This window comes from Sinohyriopsis cumingii, chromosome 17 (assembly GCF_028554795.1).
Source record: "Sinohyriopsis cumingii isolate HCF-2022 chromosome 17, ASM2855479v2, whole genome shotgun sequence".
NCBI lineage: Eukaryota > Metazoa > Mollusca > Bivalvia > Unionida > Unionidae > Sinohyriopsis > Sinohyriopsis cumingii.
Genome location: NC_142977.1, coordinates 7,259,133 through 7,278,383, shown reverse-complemented (window position 1 = coordinate 7,278,383; position 19,251 = coordinate 7,259,133). Strand labels below are relative to the sequence as shown.

At 37.0% G+C, this 19,251-nt stretch overlaps 1 protein-coding gene across 3 annotated transcripts in view; it reads left to right on the top strand.

The window, feature by feature from the left end:
- LOC149777695 (serine/threonine-protein kinase N2-like) overlaps window positions 1–19,251 on the top strand; it is a 130,690-nt gene that overhangs the window by 82,200 nt on the left and 29,239 nt on the right. For all 3 annotated transcript variants that reach the window (XM_089938745.1, XM_089938744.1, XM_089938746.1), the window contains exons 8-10: window positions 6,564–6,673; window positions 13,257–13,400; window positions 16,870–16,945. In XM_089938745.1, the coding sequence (XP_089794871.1) occupies window positions 6,564–6,673; window positions 13,257–13,400; window positions 16,870–16,945 (330 nt within the window). The remainder of the gene's footprint in view (window positions 1–6,563; window positions 6,674–13,256; window positions 13,401–16,869; window positions 16,946–19,251) is intronic.

Here is a 19,251-nt window from a genome sequence, read left to right as displayed (position 1 = left end):
ATAAAAGTTGTATAACATCATGGGCTACCAGAGGATGATGCAAAATTAGGAATTATTTAATTGACAAAACTTACATAACCACATCTTCATTAACAATATTTGGTTTTCTAAACTCAACGATTTTTTCATTTTCGGACATTTTCAGTTTATGGCAGATATTTCAGGAAAATTGGATGAAAAGTATTTGTTATAATGACTTGAATTTTTACATGCTATGTAATACAAATGCTTTGGTTGCCCGCCATCAGTTAAACACATGACATAATTGTACATCATTTCATATGATGCCAGTTCTGTTCTTTCTCAGTGCCAAATAAAGAACTTAATGACTGACAGCTGGAGGTAGGTGTGGATTCATTAGATCAGGGGTTAATTAATCCATTGGATGGTTGATAGAGGATGGAAGGAAAGTCATTCGCCATTCAGAAACTTTCATATGGTTTCAGTTCTAACTTTAAATTCTACTTTTTAGGTGATTGCCATGGTTTTTTATTTAAATAACCAACATGGCAATACTAGATTCTTTGTGAGGAAAATTTGCATAAAATCTGTCAACATAATATCATCTATAACTTGTTTGATGTTATTTACTAAATGAAGATTAATGCATTTGATATCTGCGGCAATGTCACTTGGTTTGTAAACTGTCAATAATTATTAAATATTGGATTCTTTATCGTTTCATAATTTTCTTGCTTTCACACAGCACCATCATTGATTTTTTCTTACCTGTATTGTGTATTAGGACATGGTGCAAAGATTGCAACCATTCAGGATTTTCCAGAATTATTAAGATGTTTCAATGAAAACTTGAGTTGTATTTACAAATTCCTGAAAATTAACATCTTATGTGATAACATTTTAAGCAGGAATTATCTGTGTTGACATAGGTAGGTAGAAAAGAAAGCTAGTACCTGTATTATTGACTGGCTGCAAAGAGTATTGTTTCTCAATGTGACAAACATAGTGTGCATGACAAACCAGTCATTCATACTGTCAGTAGTTGACAAACACAGTGTGCATGACAAAGCAGTCATTCAGGCTGTCAGTAGGTGACAAACACAGTGTGCATGACAAACCAGTCATTCACACTGTCAGTAGGTGACAAATAAGGTGTCCATAACAAACCAGTCATTCAGACTGTCAGTAGGTGACAAACACACTGTGCATGACAAACCAGTCATTCAGACTGTCAGTAGGTGACAAACTGGTCATTCAGACTGTCAGTAGGTGACAAACACAGTGTGCATGACAAACCAGTCATTCAGACTGTCAGTAGGTGACAAACACAGTGTGCATGACAAACCAGTCATTCAGACTGTCAGTAGATGACAAAAACATTGTGCATGACAAACCAGTCATTCAGACTGTCAGTAGGTGACAAATGCAGTGTGCATGACAACCAGTCATTCAGACTGTCAGTAGGTGACAAATGCAGTGTGCATGACAAACCAGTCATTCAGACTGTCAGTAGGTGACAAACACACTGTGCATGACAAACCAGTCATTCAGACTGTCAGTAGATGACAAACACAGCGTGCATGACAAACCAGTCATTCAGACTGTCAGTAGGTGACAAATACAGTGTGCATGACAAACCAGTCATTCAGACTGTCAGTAGGTGACAAACACAGCCTGCATGACAAACCGGTCATTTAGACTGTCAGTAGGTGAAAAATCATGGCACTAATGAAGAGAAAGAAAGATGCAGGTCATGTTTTGAAATTAGCAGTAGTCTGCTTGCTAAAAAATTTCCTGTCAGACTAGTACTTTTCGTAATTTAAATGTGGCTAGTAAAGTGTCACCAGTAGGGGTTTATTTACACTATCATTGGACCATTTTGAAAATTTGAATGAGTGGATGATGTCCAAGATCCTGGAGATTCATTTCCTTCCTAGAACAATTATAATTTGTCCTATCACATTTCAAAATATGGCTCTATAAATCTTTCCCAATTTTGTTAGATTTATTAGGTGAATTTATATGTCAAACTCTCTAAACCAGACTACTTGTTGGTCAACTTTTATTACAGTTAATTTCTGGAGAATCAGTCATTGTTTTTCTGTGCAGTTGTAATTATTATTTTTGAGTAGTCATTTTGGTTTACTAAAGCAAGATTTGTACTTGTAGTTTATGACTGATTTAAGAAATTAAAGTCCTGTAGTCATTATATGTCTCTAAGGGAAATATGAACTTGAAAGTGTGTGAATGCTAAAAGTGGAGGACTAAGTAAAACAGTTGACTAATTGTCCGTACACTGTCCATCTTACATGAGCCAATGATTTGTGACAATTATGGACCATCACACTTTTGTCTGTAGGATCATTCAATTTATTTTTGTTACATCATGTGTTACTGATATTTCACAAGGATAATTGTTTTAGCTCTACTGGTCAGCTTTTTTTTATGGGATGATCTATTGTCAGCTGTCCATATGACCATTAACATATATTTTTTTTTTGCTACTTCTGTAGAAATATTTACAGGATTGCCATGAAACTTTACACGCACATGGTCTAGTTTGTCCTAAATGGAAATATTGCCGTTTGGACTTCCAGTATGGCCACCACAATAGCCATCTTGAAATTCATGTTATTGGTACCCAGTGGAAAGTCATATTGACATGGGGTTTTGAAAATAGTGCCAATCTGATATCCAGTATGTTTGCCATTGTGGCCATCTAGAAAATCTTGTTATTGCTACTCATTCTGAATGGATGGTCATATCAACATGGGATTTTCATTAAAGACTTTATGATGTCCAGTTAGACTAAAATCAAAATGGTGCCAGGCTGATGGCCAGTATTGAAAATTTTTGTTAACACTACTTGTCCTCAATGGCAAGTTATACAGATATGGGTTTTTCACAAGAAGACTTCTAATGTTTTCTTAGTTGGTCTGAAATGAAATGGTGTCAATCTGATGTCCAGTATGGCTGCCACAGTGGCCACCTTGAAAATCTTCTCACTATTTTTTCATGAAAAGACTAGTTGGAACTAAATAGAAATGGTGCCAGACTGATATTGAATATTGCATACATCTTGAATCTAGTTACCACTACTTGTCCTGGATGGCCGTTCATATCAACATTGTACTTTCAGCAAAAGACTTTTTGCATGGTACTAAACAGAAATGGTGCCAGTCTGATATTGAATATGGCCACCATGGCTTCCATCTTGAAAACCTTTTTATTGTTGCTCCTCTGGAGAAATGGAAAGCCATATCAGCATGGGGTTTCCACCATAAGCCATATCAGCATGGGGTTTCCACCGTAAGCCATATTAGCATGTGGTTTCCACCATAAGCTATATCAGCATGGGGTTTCCACCATAAGCCATATCAGCATGGGGTTTCCACCACAAGACTTCATATCATGCCTTGTTGGTCCTGATAAAAATGTACCAAGTTGACATTAATGTATCCAAAACAGCAGCTAATATGAAAATCTTGTCATCACTGAAAAATATAGAGGCTGATCAACACTTGCCATTGAAATAGAAAGAAATGGTCTTGAGTTTACTGGAAATGCTTTTCAGCCAGCTGAGTGCCAATCACATCGAAGGTTGCTTGTTTACTGATATTTTTAATTCTGAAATAAGTTTTTTCAGTTTTCAACACCTAATTGTAAATTTATTAGCTTAGTTAAATATAATATTTTAATTTGCAAAATATATGATGTCCCAAAATTTTGATCCCTCACGATAGGCAGTGAACTTTCATGCATCATCCTTGGTGTATCACATATTTTTATGACTGTATTCCTTTACATGCTGTGTCATTTTATTTGATTGTGATATGCATTATTACTTGTGTTATTTGGTGATCCATCCTAACTATATGTATTATTGTTATTGTTATGATAAGGACTTGTGTAGATTTGGCGGTCCTAGGTGGTCAAGTGGCCAAGTGGTCAGTAGCATTTGCATTTACACCTGTATGAATTGGAGTCAGCTACATCGACATAGGTACTAGAGAAAGTTTGCCAATAACTTCCCATGGGTCCATTCTTCCTTTCACTTAACTGGCTGCCATGTGAAGCCTATTGTGTGCTGAAAAATGGCATACAAAACCTGCAAAACCAAACCCATGGGTCAGTGGTTCATCCCAGGTTCATCCTCCCTGAATATACTGGTTGCCATATATAGTCAGTTTTATGCTGAAACATGGTGTTAAACCACCAAAAACCACAAGCTGTGTAGATTCTGCAGGACAAGTAAATTTCTCTATTCTTCTGGCTTGCAAGGACATTTTTGGTAAATTCTAGGAAAGCAGGTAATAGTGGGAAAAGCTTGTTATTTCTTTGGGTGGTTTTGTGAACACTGCATGAAACCAGACAGTATGTTCAGTATGTTAATCATGTCTTTTACAATGCATAAAATGACTTTGCAACCAGGACCCATTCAGGGTGCATTTAGTTATCTGGCTCTGGTCGATTTTTTTGTTGTTATATGGGGTATAACGCCATTTTTCAGTCAGTGATTGGCAAAACATAGTGGCGAGTATATTTGGTGAAGGAAGACCCCAGGGAAAAATCATGGACCTACAGGAAGCTCCTGGCAAGCTTTCTCACATAACCACATTGGTCAAACTAAGACTCAAACCCACGCCAACAGATGGGATGTGTTCTGTCAAGGTGAGCACCTTAGATCTCTTGATCACCTGGGACCCCTGTCTGTATTTAAACAAATGATGTAGCAGTTTTAAAGTACTATCATTGTGAACATTTGAACATGTATGAAACATCTGGAACTTGTCCCATTAGATGAGTTTATATTTATCAAATACACTGTCATAAAATATGGACAGTGCTTATGGTAGGTTCAATACAATGACAGCTTTGAACTGAATGCTTTCATTTTTTGAACACATTACAAAGTTTATCTATCCATTTATAAGTTTGTTTGCTTAAAATGCACAAACAAGATTATTGTTCTAAATTTTGTGCGAGTTCAGTACACAGGGTACATCATGGTATACTGTAGTATCATCAATTTTTGTGGGAGACCAATTTTCGTGGTTTTCGTTGTACATGTTTGTTTTATTTTTTATTTTAACCTTTTGAAACCAGAATTATAAATCATTTTATATTGGTTCAATGCACATGTTCGATAAAGTATCTGATAGCTGTAATTTTACATTCACTGCCTTAAATCGATATGTTAGGTAAGTAAGGATAGAGAGAAAATAGGGAAAAAGCAATAGGTATTCAAACAATAGTAATACTGAAACTGAAAGAAGAAATAATACAAAATAACAGTATATGAAAATTAAATTTAGTACTTATTCAAATTGATACTTCATTCGAGTACAACTGTTGTTGAATTTTTAATGCATGCATTTTTAATCCAAAAGAACAATATAATATACTATCACTATTTCTTGAAACACTATTAATAATGAAACACTATGTATATACACTAATTACAGCAGAGTATTCAAGTTCACACTTCAAAAAAAATTTGGACAAAGCCACTGTATCAGCATCATGAAAATCAAGTCTCATGTTACTCACAAATGCTTCTCAGGTAAATAATCCCCAAATTGCTGAATTAAACAAGTCCAGCTTTCTCAAAACCACTGATAATTAGGTCCGATTTTTCACTCATTGTCGCATGAGCGGCAATTATCCATTCAGCATGAACTGTCTTGATTAATGAGGTAGCAAGGTTTGCTAATACTGTGCACTGATCGTCACCAGTAACATCTTTTTCCGTAATGGCGTCCATGACCTGTTTAGCATACCACTCGTTAAAGTGTGATTTAATTCTTCTTTGTACTCTATTTACTGTCAAGTCTAGTGGTTGAAGTCAGTCTGTACAAGAGGCAGGCACAAACATTAGCTGCCTGGTGAGCAAATGCCTGAGCCGTGTTTGCAGCTTCTGATCGGTTAGGAAGTCCAAGAACCGAGGGGGTTCTAAGTTGAATTTTACCACTCTTAAGCCACCATGTTAACGCCATGATCGTCAGAAGGTACTGATGGTGCAACTTGATGGACAGTGGTTTAAGTAAGAGATCATTCATATGTACTTTAATTACCGATTGGCCTAGTGTTGTTGGCTGCGTCAGCTTCCTTTGATGTTGAGCACTCAAACGAAAACATGGCGAACATGATTAATCTTGACAGGTGTTTTACTTGTCCTCATAGAGATGGAAGTATTGTTTTAGTGTTGTTGGCTGCGTCAGCTTCGACTAATGTTATTCGCTTGGTCAAAAACACAGTGTAAGTATTGAACTTGCCAGGTCTTTAATTTGTACTCATCCAGGTGGTAGTATTGTTTTAAACATTAAAGTGACCGCTGTTTGCATCGGCATAGTTTTATTCTTTTGTATTCTTTACTTTGGGTATTTGTAGAGGTTAAACCATGAAATGAAATACCTACTAATATGCAAACTTTGACCAGCATAACCACTAATTTAAGTACCCATGAAAATACCTTTTTTTTTTTTTACAAGACCACGAAAATTGAGCCAAACAAAAATAAATGATACTACATTAGTTTATAAAGTGAAATAATGCATGATCCCAAAGAACTCTTGTGTTTTACCATATAACCTATTTTGCAGATGAGGCAATGATGGTATTGAAGCTGGACAACCAGCAGGTTCTTCAGACACCTTGGAAACCCTGCAGTCAGCAATGCTGGGATCATAGAGCCAATGTAGATTTAGATAAGGTCTGTAAACATCAACTTTTTTTAATTCTGATCTTTGTTCTTATAGTTTAACATTGCTGTTATTCATGGGTAGGGATACAAGAATCCATTTTCCGTGTTGTCAGAGGCAGAATTTGTATATGGATGAGCAAATTTTGCAAGGTTACTTGTCCATGGACAAGTAAATTATAGGCTGTGTGTAAATTTATTGCTGAAAGTCTTTGATTGGGACTGATACCAACCACAAATTCTATGGATACAACCAAGTCCAGTTACAATGCTTATTAGATTTGTAGACCCTGACCATAAAAGTCCAGTTACAATGCTTATTAGATTTGTAGACACTGACCATAAAAGTCCCGTTACAATGCTTATTAGATTTGTAGACCCTGACCATAAAAGTCCAGTTACAATGCTTATTAGATTTATAGACCCTGACCATAAAAGTCCAGTTACAATGCTTATTAGATTTGTAGACCCTGACCATAAAAGTCCCGTTACAATGCTTATTAGATTTGTAGACCCTGACCATAAAAGTCCCGTTACAATGCTTATTAGATTTGTAGACCCTGACTTATTAGATTTGTAGACCCTGACCATAAAAGTCCAGTTAACAATGCTTCATAGTGTTGAACATCTTGAAATCTCAGATTCTAATTAAGATTCTACTGCAATTAAGAGGGGACTTTGTAACCTCAACATACATTTTGATGCTTCTGATAAATTAAAATATTATAGCTATGACCTTGTTTGTGTCAACATGGATGGCACAAGTGTAAACATTTTGAGCAAAGAATAGTGTTGTTAAAAGCATAGTTGTCAAGTTTCCTGTATTTCCCATATTAGTCCCGTATTTTGGACCTGAATACAGGTGTACATTTTTCTTGTTGAAAATCCATTTTTTAAAATTAATAATGAAATTTTAATAAAAAATTTCCTTTCAGTTTTCTGTTTAGAACTGATACCCAGTTCCATTCTGAGTAAATGTATTGCATATAAGGACATAGAGTTCTGAAATACAGTTGGTTAATTAATAATCGAGGCTACCAGTCATTAGCCACCATATTGGATTACGCAAAGCAGTTGCCTCTACAGGGGCTCATGCAAAGAAAATTAAGATTACCCATCAATGAATAGAGGGCTGGGGGTGGGGACACATTGTTACAGGTTGCACCCCACCCCTAGCCTTCTTTTCATTGATGGATACTTTTAATTTTCTTGATAATGAGAACGTGTGATTGCCGCCATTGCTGTATCTCATTTTCATAATATTCAACTAATAGTCATGTCTAAAAGCAAAGCAGAAGAGTTGGAATTTTCTCCAGCAAAGAAAAGAAAACAGAACTGGAAGGACAATTATGCCGCCATATTTAGATTTGTCAAACAATCTAGGGAAGGACAAAACTTTCAGTTTAGCAAATTATGTAATTGCAATTTCGCTGTTGGACATGGAGGCACTCATGACAAAAAACGCACAAAAGCTTGCAGTTTTGTCGTCAGCAACACAGCCTGCCATAGAGAACCTTGATGTAATTAGATCAGAAGCTTATTTTAATAAATGTCTTCTAGAAATGAAACTTCCTTTTTAAATTGCTAATGTTGCTGGCAATTGATTCTGCACACTTTTTCCAGACATTCAAATCACAAATGATTACTCATGTCCTAGATTGCAAACAGTTCAGTAAAAAAAAATGTCACAGAATTCAGATAATCAGTGGAATCAATAATGATTGAAAAAATAAGGTGTGGAAAAAGCTTCTATAAACAGCCAGGGTCTGAGTGTGAATGTGTCGCACTCTTGCACCTTCTGAATTGGCATCCAAATGGAACAGGGTGCATCTTTGAAATGAAATAAGTAAGTTCTAGTCCTGATGGTTTTAGATCTTGTAAATAGTTACATATACATTAAAGTTATAAAAATCAATATTTGTTCCTGAAAATCAGTATTTTTGTCATAAGCAGTCAGTATTTTTGTTCTATGGGGTTGGCAGCTATATGCTTTCAGACACAATTAATAATCCTGTTGTTATAACACATTATAGCACATTGGTTGGTGATTCATGTTTTGGATGCTGCCAAGAAATGTCCTTACCTTGGGCACTTTGAAGTTGAACAGACAATCAAAAGATTCTCTTCTTGGCATCCGTCCGTCTACGGGAGACGATGGCGTAGCTCCAAAGTAAGCTTTTGTCTATCCTTCTTTCTAGCTCTCTTTTCAGCTTGTTTTATTCTTCTCTCTTCCTCTGTGTTTTGAACTCCCTGCCTGACAGCTAGGCGCCAGCTGGAACGGTTGTTTGCACAGCTCTCCCAGTCGTTGACATTGATGTTTGCCGTCTTAATATCCTTCTTGCAAACATCTTTGTAGCGCAGATGTGGTTGTCCAGTTGGTTGTGCACCTTCTGCTAACTCCCCATATAACAGGTCCTTGGGAATGCGACCTGGGTCCATTCTTTTGACATGGCCAAGCCAGCGAAGGCGCCTCTCACTGAGAATGGAGAACATGCTGTTAATTTTGGCGCGTTCTAGAATCTCTGTGTTGGGTACTTTGTCCTGCCACTGGATGTGCAGAATGCGCCGCAGACATCTCAGGTGGAAGCTGTTGAGTTTCCTCTCGTGTCTTGCATAGGTGGTCCATGTTTCGCTGCTGTAGAGAAGTGAGCTGAGTACGCAGGCTTGGTAAACACGCAGTTTGGTCTTCTCTGTGAGGTTGGGGTTGTTCCAGACTCTCTGGTTAAGTCTGGCCATCACTGCTGCTGCCTTGGCAATCCTGCCGTTCACCTCAGAATCAATGGAGAGTGAGCTGGAGATGTTAAACCCGAGGTATGTGAAGTTCTCGACAACTTCCAAGTTGTACCTATCGATGGTGACAGAGGGAGGGGAGTCTGCATCCTGCGCCATGACATTCGTTTTCTTCAAACTGATGTCAGTCCAAATTCCTTACAAGCATGGAAGAGGCGGCATACCAGCTGCTGCAGTCCATCTTCCATGTGTGGTGTCAAGGCTGCATCGTCGGCGAAGAGCAATTCACAGATGAGTACCTCTGTGACTTTAGTCTTAGGACGGAGACGGGCGATGTTGAACAGCTTGCCGTCAGCCCTGGTATGGATGTACACTCCCTCGCTGCAGTCCTTGAATGCGTACTGGAGAAGCATGGAGAAGAAGGTGGCAAAGAGCGTCAGCGCAAGGACACAGCCTTGTTTGACTCCACTGATGACTGGGAATGCTTCAGATTTTGCGCCATTGAAGCACACTGTGCTGTGCATGTTCTCATGGAACGACATGATGATAGCAAGCAGACGTGGGGGGCAGCCGATCTTCTGCAGGAGTCTGAAGAGTCCACTCCGACTAACCAGGTCAAATGCCTTCGTCAGGTCTATGAAGGCAATGTAGAGGGGCATCTGCTGCTCGCGACACTTCTCCTGCAGCTGATGTAGTGAGAAGATCATGTCTACAGTTGACCTGCCAGCTCGAAATCCACACTGGGACTCTGGGTAGACGCGGGAGGCTAGGATCTGCAAGCGCGCCAAGGCAACACAGGCGAAAACCTTTCCAACAATGCTGAGGAGGGAGATGCCCCGATAATTGTTGCAGTCGCTACGGTCTCCTTTGTTTTTGTACAAAGTGACGATGTTGGCGTCACACATGTCCTGTGGGATGTATCCCTGTTCCCAGCAAAGGCAGAGGAGTGTGTGTAGGGGCTGGAGCAGATTATATAAATTTTATTACCTCAGTCCTAAAAGGCATACAGATTTGCAGAGGATTTCAGAAATCTTAGCAAGTGAATTGATCATGTACTCTGACGTCAAGTCAGTTAATGGGTAGCCAGCAAAAGAAGGGCTGTAAATAGAATTCATATGGACTTGAAGTCAGTAGTCATACATTTGGGACAGGTTCTATGTAAATAGAATTCATATGGACTTGAAGCCAATAGTCGTACATTTGGGACAGGTTCTATGTAAATAAAATTCATATGGACTTGAAGCCAATAGTCGTACATTTGGGACAGGTTCTATGTAAATAGAATTCATATGGACTTGAAGCCAATAGTCGTACATTTGGGACAGGTTCTAGAGACTCACACATAATGTGGACAGGCTAAGAAACGTGTTGATGATCTTACTAAGGTTAAATTTGTAAAATGCATGCACTTAATGCTTGATGTCCTCAGGCATGTAATTTCAAGTAGTCATCCGTTGCAGACAAATGATATCTGATTTTTTAAGTGAGTGAGGCCGTTAACACATGGTACACACATCTGCATGCCATGAGAGTGACAACTGGTGATTGTTTGTCTGAATTCTATGATTAGTTTGACTCAGAAACTTGACAGTATCAAGACGTCAGACTGAAGGGTCCATTATCAAAGGCCTTCACTGATGACACTGACATTCAAAGCTTCCATCAGTGAGTCATCAGATATTGGACGGATTTCAGGATCTTGCTGAGCCTCCACAGACTCACTTTAAAATATTTGACTTCAGAGTGTGGCCACACTCCTTAGATGAATTTGTAATTAAAGTATGTGGTTCATACAGACAGAGTGTGGCCACACTCCTTAGATGAACTTGTAATTAAAGTATGTGGTACATACATACAGAGTGTGGCCACACTCCTTAGATGAACTTTTAATTAAAGTATGTAGTACATACATACAGAGTGTGGCCTCACTCCTTAGACAAATTTGTAATTAAAGTATGTGGTACATACAGAGTGTGGCCACACTCCTTAGATGAATTTGTAATTAAAGTATGTGGTTCATACAGACAGAGTGTGGCCACACTCCTTAGATGAACTTGTAATTAAAGTATGTGGTTCATACAGACAGAGTGTGGCCACACTCCTTAGATGAACTTTTAATTAAAGTATGTAGTACATACATACAGAGTGTGGCCTCACTCCTTAGATGAATTTGTAATTAAAGTATGTGGTACATACAGACAGAGTGTGGCCACATGCCTTAGATGAATTTGTAATTAAAGTATGTGGTACATACATACAGAGTGTGGCCACACTCCTTAGATGAACTTGCTATTAAAGTATGTGGTACATACATACAGAGTGTGGCCACACTCCTTAGATGAACTTGTTATTAAAGTATGTGGTGCATACAGAGTGTGGCCACACTCAGATGAACTTGTTATTAAAGTATGTGATACATAAATACAGAGTATGACCACACTCCTTAGATGAACTTGTAATTAAAGTATGTGGTGCATACAGACATGAAGTAATGGTACTGATAGATTTACTGATAGATGTACTGATAGATTTACTGAGAGCAAGATTGCAGAGTATAAAGCATACAAAACACAAAGCATCAGAAACTGAACATGACCTATCAATTTCTCAGTTTTTTGGACTTGCCCTGGGCAAAGGTACCTTAGAAATTTGAACTTGCCCTAGCCAGATGTGAGTTTATCCCTGGAGTCAGGCAAATGGATTTATAAACAATGGATACAGAAATTCATTTGCAATAAGAAAGCTAAGTTGGCCTATTTCATGGAGCTTATGACAATATCAAGGTTGTAGGAAGAACAGCATTATACAGGGGGGCTTTTTAGTGAGGGGTCACTGTTCAGTCAGAACTATTTGTTTATTTGCTGCTGATTATGTGAAAATAACTTAAATATTTTATACCCAATGAACATAATTTAACAGTCTGAAATTATATACTATGTTTAAAGAAGAAAAATAGACTGACTACTTAAATTGTTTTGTGATGTGCATTAAAAATTGTTTCTTGTACTTTAGAAATTGTTCTGATATCTTTGAATATTCAGTATCGTGTATTCAGTATCATGTACAATGTTGAATATTGAGTATCATGTACAGTGTTGAATATTCAGTACCTTGTACTGTGAGGAATATTCAGTATTTGTGTAAAATGTTGAATTATCAGTATCATGTACAGTGTTGAATATTCAGCATCATGTATGGTGTTGAATATTCAGCATCACGTATGGTATTGAATATTCAGCATCATGTATGGTGTTGAATTTTCAATATCATGTATGGTGTTGACTTTTCAGGATCATGTACAGTGTTGAATATTCAGCATCATGTATGGTGTTGAATATTCAGTATCATGTATGGTGTTGAATATTCAGCATCGTGTATGGTGTTGAATTTTCAATATCATGTATGGTGTTGACTTTTCAGGATAATGTACAGTGTTGAATATTCAGCATTATGTATGGTGTTGAATATTCAGCATCATGTGTGGTGTTGAATTTTCAGTATCATGTATGGTGTTGAATTTTCAGTATCATGTATGGTGTTGATTTTTCAGGATCATGTATGGTGTTGAATATTCAGCATCCTGTATAGTGTTGAATTTTCAGTATCATGTATGGTGTTGACTTAAGTATCATGTATGGTGTTGAATATTCAGTTTCATGTATGGTGTTGAATATTCAGCATCATGTATGGTGTTGAATATTCAGTATCATGTATGGTGTTGAATATTCAGTATCATGTATGGTGTTGAATATTCAGTTTCATGTAAGGTGTTGAATATTCAGTTTCATGTATGGTGTTGAATATTCAGTTTCATGTATGGTGTTGAATATTCAGTATCATGTATAATGTATCATAATGTTTTCAGAGTCGAGAGTTGGAGCTTTCCATCTACTGGAGAGACTGGCGGCAAATGTGTGCAGTCAAGTTCTTAAAATTAGAAGATTTTCTGGACAATCAGAGGCATGGCATAGCCATTCACCTAGAACCTCAAGGGATTCTTTTTGCTGAGGTTAGTACAACTAACACCTAGAACCTCAAGGGATTCTTTTTACTGAGGTTAGTACAGCTAACACCTAGAACCTCAAGGGATTCTTTTTGCTGAGGTTGGTACAACTAACACCTAGAACCTCACAGGATTCTTTTTGTTGAGGTTGTTAAAACTAACACATTGCTGAGTTTCTGTATTTTCCTTGTATGACATGTAAATAGTCTTTGCTTGGGTCTGCATTATATCATTTGTAAGTAGGTAGGTTCTGTGATCAGGTAATGTTAACTTGAAATCTAAAAATTTGAAACAAGATAGACCCTTAATTTAGTTATGCATGCTGTACACAGGTATTCATTTTACATAAACAGTGTGACCCCGCTATAATGCGCCCCATGATAACGCGAATTCAGTAGGTAGGTTCTGTGATCAGGTAATGTTAACTTGAAATCTAAAAATTTGAAACAAGATAGACCCTTAATGTAGCTATTCATGCTGTACACAGGTATTCATTTTACATATACATATACAGTGTGACCCTGCTATAACGTGCCCCACAATAACACGAATTCAAATATAACATGAATGTGGCATGGCTCCAGAAATTTCATATATTCATTCGCACATAAAAAAAAAATTTTCTTTAAAGTACATGAAATAGTGTACAGAAAATTTATTATCATATTGGAGAAGAGATCGTGTATGAATTCGATTATTATATGATCGTGGTGTGGTTCCTGAAATTTTAATTACATGTACATGTATTTTTCTCATCCCCAGAAAAATATTTTTTTTAAAGTATGTGAAATAGTGTATAAAAAATTTATTATCATTTTTGGGAAGAGATCGTGTATGAATTTGAATATAATACGATTGTGGCATGGTTCCTGAAATTTTAAATACATGTACGTGTATTTTTCTCGTACCCAGATTTTTTTAAAAATGTATGTGAAATAGTGTATTAAAAAAATTTATTAGTATTTTTGGGAATAGATCATGTATGAAGTTGAATATAATACAATTGTGGTGTGGTTCCTGACATTTTAAATACATGTACATGTATTTTTCTTGTACCCGGAAAAATATTAAAGTATAAGAAATAGTGTGCAAAATGTTTATTATCATTTGGGGGAAGAGTTTGCATATGAATTTGAATATAATACGATCGTGGCATGGCTTCTCAAATTTGACAATTTCACCAGGTTCTTGAAGTGTTATGCCAAAATAAACATTATCGGAAATGTTACTTATTACTGATCCATGAGTAAAGCCAGTAAGTTGTCTTTGTGATTGTCTTTAATTAATTCTGTATACAATCGTTGCTCAAACAATAGCCGACATGTGTTTCTTCTTTAACTGCATACACAACCAAGCAGCAAACAAAGCGTTGGTTGATAAAAGGTTCTCATAATTTAATAAACGTCAAAAAACAAAAGCCTCCAACATGTTTGCTGGGCTTGGCGGTGTTATTAGATGCAATCAGTTGTCCAGTAAATAATGTCCACTTTATTAGCTGGAAATTGAAAGGTTGTGAAATTGTACATGCATTCATCTTAAAAATCTTTATAAAAGTATTTTTCACATGTTTCTTTCGATATTCACAAAATCTGAAGTAAAAGTTATATGCACGCTGAAAGCATGTATTGTTTGTTAATTATTCTTGCTGTAGTTGTTCACATGAATAGGCATAAAAGTGTTTATTATTTGGAATTTACAATGGATAAAGGTACACATAAATGCATATGAGAAAATTTTAGCAGTATGAAATGTGCACAGACACCATTCATAACCCTGAAACGTAAAGAACCGTGCATGTGCTTCATCTTTCTTAACCTAATTTTGCTGTTAATTTTTCCCATTGAATTCAGACACATAATTATCTGTGACAAAATTACTGACTAGTTTATATATGTATGCAGTTTTTGCAATGGAATTACATGTATTATGGATTAACTGTATGCCACGACAGTATGATATCAGACAGTAAGTAAACGGTGTTAATACTCTGTTCGTGCTATATATTAGACATTGAATTCCAACACAATGATCTGTGACAAAATATTGAATATTTTAAATGTGTGTGCAATTTTTGAATTTATCAACATGCATTATGGATGAAATGCATTCCACAAAGGCACGATAGTAAATGGTGTTGATACCCTATTAATGATATACATTAGACATGAATAAATGTATGTGTGCCAATGTGTTGTTCTCTGAAAAAAGTAAAATACTGTAAAACCCCGCATTAATTCGACCCTGCTATTAACATGATCTAATTTTTGGGTCCCCAATTATTGCGTTATAGCAGGTTTCTACTGTATATGCTTTTATGATTAAGATTTTATGTGATTTTGATAATTAGTGAGATCTTTGCCTACTATTGAGGTGCTTTTGCGTTCTGATTGGCTTGTTACCTCTCTGGAAACCATATTTTTGATCTAATTTGGATGAGATTTGCCATATCGATTCATATCTTCAAAATGTTGAAATGATTGAATAGTAAGCAACATCTACACAGATTAATGACTTGATCTTGCATATGATTGGCGGAAATTGTTTCCACTTGGGAACCCATATTTCTGATCCAGTTTTGATCAAGCCTGAAATATTGGGTTCTATCGTTAAGATCCTGGATGGGTTTGATAATGAGATCTACACGTTGATGATGTAATCATGCATCTGATTGGTTGATCTTGTTTCCACTCGGGAAGCTATATAAGTGGTGTTATTTTGTTCAGATTTGGAATATGTGCCTCGATCATCATGATCTTGGACTGTTTCAGTTATGATATGGAAGATATTAAGGAGGTGATCTTGCTTCAGAATGACTGGGATTACCACTCATTAAGTTATATATTTATGTTGGGATTATAATCATAAACATCGTGGATGACTTCATTTATGAGCAAGAAATAGTGCCATTATCTTGAGAAAGAATTGTAAGGTTTGGCAGCCAGTTGACATTGCATGTGTTCTTGTACTACCACATAAGTGTGCTTGCTGAAATGGTCAACTGTTTAATTATATAAGTTAGAGGAATGATATCAGGCCCACTTGGGCATCGTGTTTTTATTCTTAATGCCTTAAGCACAATCTAGTATATTTTTCTTTGTCCCTTTGAAAATTTTGTTCATCAAATTTGGAGAACAGAGAGATACAGTGCCCCCTGTCCATGGTATCCTAGACATAACCCTGCATCAGTGTATTGAAACATTTTCATGACACATTGTACAGAGCCAGCATTCAGTGGATGTGTGTAATATGGCCAACATTTAAAGGATTGTTTTGTGACAGATTTTACTGTCTGATTTATTTTGCTTTGTTGATCTTGGACTGGTGTGCATGTTTTATAGTTAAATCAGTCTTGCAAATGTGTTGGGTTTTTTACACTTCTTGCTGAATGATGCTTTGAGTTTGTCTTTCCATCTCCCAGATGAACTGTTATGCACAGGATACAATCATTTCAATCATTTTTTTCCATTTTTTTCAGATTACTTTCTTAAACCCTACATTTTCACGGAGACCAAAGCTGCAGAGACAAAGAAAGATATTCCCAAAACATAAAGGTATGTCCATTAAGTATTACAAGAAGTTTAAATTTATGATTTCATTTTCCCATGCTGAAGTAGATTCGTCTGTTTTTGAAAGAATATAGTGATATTGTTTCTCACTGCAGTTTAAACTTAAAAGCACTGCAGTGGTTGTCACATTTTGTTGATGCAATTGCAGTTACATGGTGTTGATGCAGTGGCAGTCACATGGAGTTGATGCAGTTGTTGTCACATGGAGTTGATGCAATGGTTGTCACATTTTGTTGATGCAGTTGCAGTTACATGGTGTTGATGCAGTGGCAGTCACATGGAGTTGATGCAGTGGTTGTCACATGGAGTTGATGCAGTGGTTGTCACATGGAGTTGATGCAGTGGTTGTCACATGGTGTTGATGCAGTGGTTGTCACATGGAGTTGATGCAGTGGTTGTCACATGGAGTTGATGCAGTGGTTGTCACATGGTGTTGATGCAATGGCAGTCACAGGATGTTGATGAAATGGTTGTCATAGTATTGATGCAATGGCATTTGCATGGTGTTGATGCAATTTGATTTCAGCTTCTGCTTTGAATGGCAGAGTAAAGAAATTAAATCAAGCAATGACAAATATCTACAACAACAATGACTCTTAAGGATTTAATTTTGATGCACATGAATGGATCAACTTGAGATTAGACTGTCGGTATTTGCTGCCTTGTGAAAACACAGGCATGGAAACAGCCTTGATGTGTTCAGTGACGCAAAAAGAGCTTGTTGAGCTTGACTTCAGTGAAATAATGATCATTTATTTCTCGACATGGAGAAGTATATGCTTGACCAGATTTCAAAGAACAAGTCCCATCTCAAGTAAAAAAGAAACTGACACTTGTGATAACACTGAATACATTTTGAAAAACGTAATGAAAACATTATCTAATTGTTGAAAATGTGTGCCTAGAAATGTATATGTTTTCCCAGATTTTCAGAAGAAATGACAACATTTGCTTGATATTATTCATACTTCTTTATTGTAAAAAAAATCTTGACTTTGGCTTCAACTCTAAAATTAATTTCTTGCATGCAAAAGTTTTACAAAATCACAAGAGTATTTTCTGGAGTAAAGATCTCCGGTGGCCTAGTGGTTAGAGCATCTACCTCGGATGCGGGATGTCGTGGGTTCAGTCCCTGGCCAAGTCATACCAAAGACTTATAAAAATGGTACTAACATCTGCCTCACTTGGTGCTCAACATTAAGAGGTTAGTGCTAGGACTGGTTGACCTGGTGTCAGGATAATGTGACTGGGTGGGACATCATGTCTGCAGCATAATGCCCCAGTGCTAGACATCACTATAAACTGCCACACTGCAGACATCATAGCAGTATGTCTGAAAATTTGTTAAAGCTACGTTAAAAATCCAAATCACACTCATACTGCCATGATCTCACTGTACTTTTGTGCAGAAAATTTAAGGCAGCCATTTACTGCCATGATTTCACGGTAATTTTGTACAGAAAATTTAAGACGGTCTTTTACTGCCATGATTTCTCTATACTTTTGTACAGAAAATTTATTGCAACCATTTACTGCCATGATTTCACTGAACATTTGTAGAGAAACTTTAAGGTAGCCATTTACTATCATGATTTCACTGTATTTTGTACAGAAAATTTAAGGCAGCCGTTTACTGCCGTGATTTCACTGTACTTTGGTACAGATAATTTCTCAGAAATCTAGGCTATGCAGTGCTGGATTTAGACATAGTGGGGCCCTATCCTATGGGAAGCTCTAGAGGCCGTTTTTGGTATAAAATAAATTTGAGAGGCCCCTTCAGACTGAGTTCAGACTGTGAGGCCCGAAACTGAAGCTTATTAGCTTATCGCTAAATCCGGCGCTGAGGCTATGGTTGAGAGTATGAAGTTATGGGGAATCCCCATGTCATCAGTTTTCTCAGTACTTTGTATTGATTTGGTTTTTTGAGGTCATTATGTGACAGTCTTGTTTTGGACAACTGAGATCATCATGTGATAACCGCTACAGTGGTCTAAGTGGTTTGAGCATCCACCTTGGATTTGTGAGGTCCAGGGTTAGAACCTGGCCGAGTCATACCAAAGACTTACAAAAATGGTACTAACAGCCACCTTGCATGGCGCTCAGCAAAGAGGTTAGTATTAGGACTGGTTGACCTGGTGTCAGGATAATGTGACTGGGTGGGACATCATGCTACATGTCTGTGGCATGATGCCCCAGTGCAAGACATCACTATAAACTGCCACACTGCAGACATCATAGTGATATGACTGGAAAATTGTTAAAACTATATTAAAAATCCAAATCACACACAT